Source organism: Panicum virgatum, chromosome 9K (assembly GCF_016808335.1).
Source record: "Panicum virgatum strain AP13 chromosome 9K, P.virgatum_v5, whole genome shotgun sequence".
NCBI classification, from domain to species: domain Eukaryota; kingdom Viridiplantae; phylum Streptophyta; class Magnoliopsida; order Poales; family Poaceae; genus Panicum; species Panicum virgatum.
The window spans coordinates 30,360,353-30,368,398 of record NC_053144.1 but is presented as its reverse complement, the minus strand read 5'-3'; the positions used below and the strand labels follow the sequence as shown (position 1 = coordinate 30,368,398).

Genomic DNA, 8,046 nt, shown 5'->3' with positions numbered 1-8,046 from the left:
GAACATATAATCCATTCACCAATGGACAATGAGCATAAAAAACACCATTGCAAAAAATAGAACAACGTTTGTTCTCTATTACAATCTTAAAATCATTAACTTCTTCCAAACATGAAGAAAAAATAATGTTCTTGCTCAAAGCAGGAATGCAATAACAATTATTTAATTCTAAAACTAATCCGGAGGGTAGAGACAAGTGGTAGGTGCCGACCGCCAACATCGCAACCTTTGCGCCATTGCCGACACGTACGTCCAACTCGCCTCTTGCAAATCTTCTAGTCTCACTTAGATCCTGCAACGATTTGCAAGTGTGAATCATCGATCCAGTATCAAATACCCATGATTCACTAGAAGATAATGCAATATTAATTTCTATAACATTTATACCTGAAGTGGAAGTCTCACTTCCCTTCTTCTTCTTTTCTTCCAAGTATTTCTTGCAGTTCCTAGACCAATGTCCTTTTTCATGACAGTGGAAGCATTCATCCTCAGAAGTAGGGCCAGATTTGGCCTTAGGTGCTGGTTTTAGCTTAGAGCCCGAGGACTCACCACTGGAACTTTTTTCCTTGCCTTTACCTTTGGGATTAGGAGGCGTCCAACGCTTCCTCTTTTTGTTCCCCTTCTAAATCATCATCACATGATTGGGATCCTTCTTAATGCTCTCCTCTGCTGTCTTTAGCATCCCATGCAACTCACTCAATGTTTTATCCAAGCAATTCATCTGAAAGTTCATGATAAAAGGCTCATAGCTCGCCGGGAGCGACTGGAGAATAACATCAGTAGCCAAGTCTTGGTGAAGTTCAGAACCAAGTCTGTCCAAAGTCTCAATGTAACCAATCATTTTGATCACATGAGGACTGACCGGGCTACCTTCTGGCAGCTTGCACGCAAACAAGGACATTGAGATATTGAACCTCTCAGTCCTGGCTTGGTTCTGAAACATCCCACGCAGCCCCTCGATCATGGTGTGAGCATCAGCATGCTCATACTGCTTTTGCAGATCAGGGGACATGGTGGTGAGCATCAGACATCTGACATCAAGTGAGTCATTGCAGTGCTTCTCATAAACTCTGCGATCAGCAGCAGTTGCATTGTCAGGGAGATCATCAGGATATGGCTGCTCAAGAACATACTCCCTTTTCTCTTGCCTGAGAACAATTCTCAGGTTGCGGTACCAATCAATAAAGTTTGTTCCATTCAACTTTTCTTTCTCAAGAACAGAACGCAAATTGAAAGCGGAATTGTTACTGGCAGACATGATCTACAACATAAAAGTAAAGCAAGCACTAAGTTTATGTAAAGACTTTCATTAACTTATTTAACAAAAGACAACCTACTATATCAAAGTCATCTTCCCTCTAATGACATATAGTGGTTCAAGATCCATAATCACTAAAATCCTAGTGAGCTTTAGCATCACGGCTAGAAAAGTAGTAATACAGGTAAGCAACAAATTGCTAATCACATCTCTATGCGACTCTTGTTTGTTGGGTGGCATCCAAAGCCCCGGCCACAACCCTATGCCTTAAAGCCCAAAACTGTTTTGATAGCTTTGCTGAGTAAACCAATACTATGCTTGTGAATGTCCGACATCCACCCTATACAAAAGTGACAGCTGAGAGTACTCTACTTTGGTAAACCTACCACACAACGATCAAAATTTATAGGTGCAGCTATTGGTAAAAGGCATAAAAAAACTCAACCTTTTCTGAGGGAAACTATTCTATCATGATTAAAGCATCCACCATTTGTAAAAACATGAAAGAATAGTATGACAGGAAAATAAACATCACAGGCATATAATCATATTATATTGTGAATAGTATGGCCTCTTGCATCACAATGGGCTCCATCGCCATGGCTCCAAGGTGACCTCCATTGTCATCCATCCTGTCTTGTGGTGACCATCATCGCCATCATGATTGAAGCCTCCATGAAAAGATACTAAGCTACTACATCTAATAGCTAGTGAAATAATTACATCAGGATTCAAACATCACAAGTCGACACGTAGGTCGTTATACAATAATGGTGCAACCTCAACCCGGTTGTGTTAACTTGCGACACGCAGGCCGCACAAATCATCACATACATCATCACATGACATTGAGGCCATACCATTCACATCACACCCTGCAAAAACAAGTTAGGCGTACGACGTGTTCTACCAAAGTAGCGCTTAGGAAGCCGCGATAGCGAGAAAGCAACGGCGGTCCCGCTCGGAATCCCTATGAAAATCTCATCAGAGTGATCGCATCACCTCAAATCCGAGCCATTCATAATGCCTCAATTTTCACTAGGTCAATCACATTGACCATGCAAACTTTGCACTTGAGAAGACTGCATCTACACATGACCTCGATCTGTTGGTTCAATCTGCTGACTATGCACACAGTTAGTCCCTGATGGTGATTCCAGCCGGTAGGGATATGTCGTATGCATAACAAAGAAAGAACACAACTAATCTTTTTGTCACATGCCACGCAATCAACTCGCTCCAGTTTTAACCCCTTATGACCAATTGATCTAATCAAACCGTGCAAAAGTAATAGATCCAATCTACTACAACAACATATCACCTATATGCTAATGATCCAGACCAAAAACTACGTAAGATGGCTCTGGTACTACTGTAGGGAAACGGGTAGGCTACGCTAGCATCACTACGGCATATACCCAAGATACTTGCGAGTAGAAGATCATAGATCGTTACCACTAGACGCGCAGCGCAGCGGAAGAAGTCGCGCGTCGATGTAGAGGAAGTAGTCGATCACGTCCCACGAACCGAGCTCCTCGTCCTTGATCCCAGCAGCCGATCAGCGTAGCAGTCGCAGCAGCGCCTCCACGGAGTCCACACGTACGGAGATGAAACGCCGGGCGTCGGTGTGCTAGCACCACACGCACGGCATGGGCGGCGGCCGAGAGAGGAGGGCGGCGGCGGCTAGGGAGGTGGCGGAGCTCACAGGTTGTGTCGCCCCCCTTTAGCCCCTCCCTCGTATATATAGGGCGTACTAATGGGCTTCTATCTCATAGGCCCATTAGTAAACCTAATCCCTCTTGGATCAATATCCTCTTGGGCCTTTAAATCGTATTGTGATGATGTGCTCTTGTGCATAGCACCAACAGTGTCACCGTGTCGTCAACATGATCGCTCGTAAGCTGCCGCCATTTCAAGCACATAACGGCATGAAAATAAATCAGCAGTGGTACGCCTGCTAATGGGCTGTAAACCGCCCCAAATCCAACCCCACCCAAATGTAAGCAGGTAATTGCCCCGACCCAACCCGACCCATTCAATTAGTCTTCTCACCCGACCCAACCCGCCCATTCAAATGGGTTTAACCCAACAATGGAAGCACGGGAGGTCCAGGAGCTTCAAGGCCGCCGGGCTGGCCTCCTTCTTCCGCTCCACCATCGCGTAAACTCAGCCCACCCCACCCGCGTCAAGCCGGTGGCACCGCCGAATCGCTGCGCCGCCGCGCTCCCCCGCCGATTGCCGGGCCGCTCCACCGAGCTTGCTCCGCAGCCTCCGCTTGGATTTGCAATCCGGCTTCTCGCTGGCCGTTTCGAAGGATGGCCGCGCCGGCGGCGTTCATGGAGCGGTCAACCCCTGCGGCAAGAACGGCAGCGCCTGCCCGCTGCCGCCGCGCCCGGCGGAGGGGACGAAGCCCCGCGGCGGCGGGCCCAGGGGCTCGCTCGTGAAGCGGATGTCCTTCCGGCGCAGCAGGTCGCGGGCGTTGTCGGACGGCGGCGGCGGCGCGGCGGGAGGGACGAGAGGCCAGTGATGGCGCCTCTGCTCCGACGCCGACGACGGCGACGAGGAGCCGGTGCCCGTGGCGCTGCACGACATCCCGGGCGGCGAGGAGGCCCTGGAGCTGTGCGCCAAGTTCTGCTACGGCATCTCCATCAGCATCAGCGCGGCGAACCTGGTGCCGGCGATGCTGGCGGCGCGGTTCCTCCGGATGACGGAGGCCGTCGCCAAGGGGAACCTGGTGGCCAAGCTGGAGGCCTTCTTCGACTCGTGCGTCCTGTAGGGGTGGAAGGACTCGGTCGCCGCGCTGCAGGCGGCCTGGCGGATCTCCGGCTGGGGCGAGAGCCGCATCGTCTAGCCCTGAATCGACTCCATCGTCGAGAAGATCCTTATGCCGCCGGCCAAGGTCACCTGGTCCTACACCTACACCGGCCGGGGTCCACGAGGCGACCGCACCAGTTGGTCCCCAAGGACTGTTGGACGGAGGACATCTCGGAGCTGGACGTGGAGGACATCGACTCCACCGTGCAGGCCAAGAAGAAGGAGGTGGACGGCCTCGTCTCCGCGGACGCCACGCCCAGGGCGCTTGCCGCCGTGGCCAAGGACAGGAACGGGCGACGCCAGCTTCCAGGGCGCCGGCTTCTGGCGCAGCGCCCGGTGGCCGCACAGCGCGGCGCTCGCCGCGGCGGCGGGGCGCCTTGCAGTCCCCCGACCTACCACAACCCATCTCTAGTCCTAACCCGCCCCAACCCTTTAACATATAGAACCCGTTTCCACCCATCCACACACACCCCATATGAGAACCCGCCCCAAAAAGCCCATTTCCCCCGACCCATTAGCAGGCGTAAGCAGTGGGCAAGACTGCAACCAGTCGGCCTTTTGGCAAGTGGATGGGCGTAATTGTTGGGTTAATGGGCTTGATCCTAAGAGGCTGCACGGGCCGCACGCCCATAGGCCCGGCCCGGATGCAGATAATCGAGAATTTTAGTCTCGTTGCTCAGTGCCAGGTTGCAGAATCCGTATGATAGCAGTTTCATCCCGGTACTAATGAGGTGTTTTCCGGTTGTGGTGGTTGGATTATTGACAGAATCCACTAAATGGCATGTTTCACTGTTTACAAAATTCACAAAGAAGTTGAAACTTGGAACCAGAAACACAAACGACGAGTTATTAATCCCAGATAGATGCTCAATCGTGGAAGTCCCAAGTCAAGAGAGTATAACAGGAGGCGGCATAAGATGAACAAGTATTCTGAGTTTTTTTTAGAAGGATCATGATTTAATGTTGCCATTCTAGCTAGTCGCATCGCACAAGAGACCGAAAGCAGAACCGAACGTTGTTGCTTGCAAGCTTGAGGATTAGGCACCGGCACGGTACCTTCACGTCTGGGTCGCGCCGCATCAGCTAGCAGTAGCCACATGCCGCCACACGCTTCGGCCTCCGCAAGCTAGCAGGAGTAGATATATCCGACCCGGAAATCGACAGCCTTTGCGCTGCCGTGCACCGATCATTCACCACCCCAGCTAGCCCAAATCCGGTGCCTTGCAAGCTAGCCAGCGAATTGACTATATATTATTCTCGCGCTCTCCCTGCACGTTGATCCATCTCCAGCAGTAGCCGTGGTCCAAGACCATTCAGCGATCGTCGCCGTCATCAGCATCCCGGGGGCCAGAAGACCATCGGCCATGTCCTCTCTTATCAGGTCGTTCGCGTCGCTCTACTGCCAGAAGCTCCGCTCCACCACCGTACTCGGACCGGCGGCGGCGCCACGTTTCCAGGCGGTCGACCGGCAGAGGTTCTCGGCGCCCAGCGGCGCTGCTGGCACGACACCTCCGCCGGCTCTGCCGCGTCAGTGCCAAGAGCAACAGCGGACGCCTTTTTTCACCTGGTGATTGACTGGTCACATTCTTATTTTTCTACATCTGAAAGAATAACCACAATGCAGATGCTGATATGATCCTGCTGTGTTGTATCAGGGCGAGATTAGCAATTGGCTCAGTCCTTGCAGCCGCTGCGCCACTCCTGCACTCGCGATGGGCGTCGATCCTGCGGATTCAGAGTATGCAGCCATCACTGACTCTGATCAAACTTCAGCTCTGCAGCAGCAGTATCACTATCTTGCTCAACAACTTTTGATCAACGAAATCAATTGAAGGTGAGGTGGAGATGGTGAAAGACACGGCAGAGGCGGTGGCGGAGGTCGTCGAGGAGGCAGCCACCTTTGCGGAGAAGGTGTCGTCGGAGGTGGCCGAGCAGCTGCCAGAGGGCGGGAGGCTGAGGACTGCGGCCGTGCTCGTGGAGAAGGCGTCCAAGGAAGTCGCCCATGAGGCTCACCTTGCGCAGGACATCATCCACAAGGTGCTACAGTACATGGCAGTGCCTAAATCGTGTTCTGCCTTTTATCATTCCTTGCAATTTGGTGCTCCCCATGTTTGGTTGCAATCTCAAGAAACTCCCCCCCCCCCCCCCTCTTTTTGGCTTTTCTGAGTAAAATTTACCTTGAAGCAGCTTCCAGATGTTGTGTTTGTGTTGTTGCTTGTTGCCTCGGCACAAGCTTGCTCAAGCCACTATCCACAAAAATTTCATGTCTGTCAAAACACTTGCTTTTTTTTATTGTAGTCATTACATTTGCTGATGGAAACTAACCGGAGTTAAACTCTGACAGTTGTGCAAGTACTGCAGAAACATCCCTGACAGGAAAAAAAAACTCTTGTTCATGCAGGTGGAAGAAATTGAGGAGGACGTGAAGGCCATCGTTGAACCGATTGTGGATCACAGCAAGCATGTTCATGCCAAGGCACGCCACGAGTAACACAGCTCACAAAAGTAACAGGGGCAAACATTTGAAGATCTATATCATAAAGATGGGAAGTCTTAAAATTTAAAAGGCAGCGTAGTCGCCATTGGTTCCGATTTGAGTTATTTAAGAAAAAAGTTGTTTCTTTTTCAATTTTTCTTTTCGTTTCAGTTGCCAACTCGTGTGCAAAGTAGGAACAGATAATAATGAACCTAAATAATCTCATCATATAATAATACAATCAACTGCCGTCTGAAAATTGGATTACATATCCTCATCTCTGTCTCGGGCTTGGAAATAACAGCTAAATAAATAATAAATAAAGAATCGCCAAAAACGAAGAAACAGAGTACATGTATCAACAGCCGAGCCGAGCAGAGCACCGAAGGCGCAGAAACAGCGAAAGGATCGCGTCAGCCCCCACTGCCAGACCAGGCCACGCCGCCTAGAACACTACGGCTGCGACCACAGCACCGGCAACGGCGACGAAGCTGGTGGCGGCGGTGGCAGATGCGGCGGTGCTCTTCTCGGTGGCCGGCGCGGCGGCCGGGGTCAGCACGGAGGCACCAGCCGGGGGCAGCGCGTCGCCGACGCCGGCGCCCAACGGGCTCATGGCCGGGACGGCGGCCGAGGGCGCGGAGACCGGGCTCGCCATGGGCGGCGCAGGCGGGGAGGCCGCCGGGGACTTGGTCGGCGGCCGCGGCAGCGGGGCCATCTTGGGCGGTGCCGGGGCCGGCGCGCTCTTGGGCGTCGCGGCCGGGGCCTGCGCCGTTGCGGCTGCGGCGAAGAGGGCGAGGACTGCGACGAGGGCGGCGGCGAAGCGGGCGGCCATTCTCGCTTAGGTGACTTGACGGAGTGGTGGTGGATGGATGCCGCCTGCCGGAGTGTGGGGACGGTGAGGACGGCGGCAGATAGATGGATGGTGCGCGCCGGTGCGAGGTGGATTGCTGATGTGACGGTGATGATGATGACGACGACGATGGATGGATGGGGACTAGCGATCGGCGATGGAGGAACTGCGCAATTTATAGGCGAGGCGGCGCTGGGTTTGAATTCCATCGGGGGCTCTTAGCCGTTGGGCTCCGACTCCTGCTACCTAGCGCGACGGGGGCACGCGTCGCTGCTGCGTGGGGCCACGGGGACCAGCCTGGGACGGGGTGCCGGGAGCGTGCGCAACGGCTAGTTCAGCACGCTGGGGCGCGCCACGGATCCGGGACGGACGGCGGAGATGGCCCCCTTGTTTAGTTTTCTTTTCTCTGGCCGCGACCCGCGACTACGGCAGCTTTGATCAACTTCCTTTATCTATTTGGTGTGGCTCGTGGGTAAAATCATAGCCGTTGGCTCTTTGCTTTGGGCTGCTTCGACGTGCAGAGCAGCAGAGGGAAGGATCGCAGCTGTTAGACTGGCAAAGTGAAACCAAAAGGATGGTCGCCACGATGCCGGCGCGGTCACACAAGGCGCGCCAACCTACTAGGCCTTATTGTCACACCTCAAAATT

General features: G+C 52.9%; 2 protein-coding genes across 2 annotated transcripts; one reads left to right on the top strand and one right to left on the bottom strand.

The window, feature by feature from the left end:
• The first annotated feature begins 5,261 nt into the window (after nt 1–5,261).
• Nucleotides 5,262–6,817, top strand: LOC120651199. Its single transcript, XM_039928624.1, has 4 exons — nt 5,262–5,639; nt 5,728–5,810; nt 5,907–6,109; nt 6,474–6,817. The coding sequence occupies exons 1-4, from the start codon at nt 5,437–5,439 to the stop codon at nt 6,561–6,563; spliced, it is 579 nt and encodes a 192-aa protein (XP_039784558.1). The 5' UTR covers nt 5,262–5,436; the 3' UTR covers nt 6,564–6,817.
• A 176-nt stretch (nt 6,818–6,993) lies between these two features.
• On the bottom strand, nt 6,994–7,380 carry LOC120647937 (classical arabinogalactan protein 4-like). The gene has a single exon (XM_039924739.1). It carries the CDS (start codon nt 7,378–7,380, stop codon nt 6,994–6,996), a length of 387 nt encoding a protein of 128 aa, XP_039780673.1.
• Between the last annotated feature and the right edge of the window lie 666 nt (nt 7,381–8,046).

What these genes read in the sequence shown, in the direction of transcription:
- LOC120651199 (XM_039928624.1), top strand. Translation starts at nt 5,437, where the DNA reads ATGTCCTCTCTTATCAGGTCGTTCGCGTCGCTCTACTGCCAGAAGCTC. An exon ending in CGGACGCCTTTTTTCACCTG is followed by an intron (nt 5,640 to 5,727) that starts GTGATTGACTGG and finishes GTGTTGTATCAG; the next exon opens with GGCGAGATTAGCAATTGGCT. An exon ending in GTCGATCCTGCGGATTCAGA is followed by an intron (nt 5,811 to 5,906) that starts GTATGCAGCCAT and finishes AATCAATTGAAG; the next exon opens with GTGAGGTGGAGATGGTGAAA.
- LOC120647937 (XM_039924739.1), bottom strand. Translation starts at nt 7,380, where the DNA reads ATGGCCGCCCGCTTCGCCGCCGCCCTCGTCGCAGTCCTCGCCCTCTTC.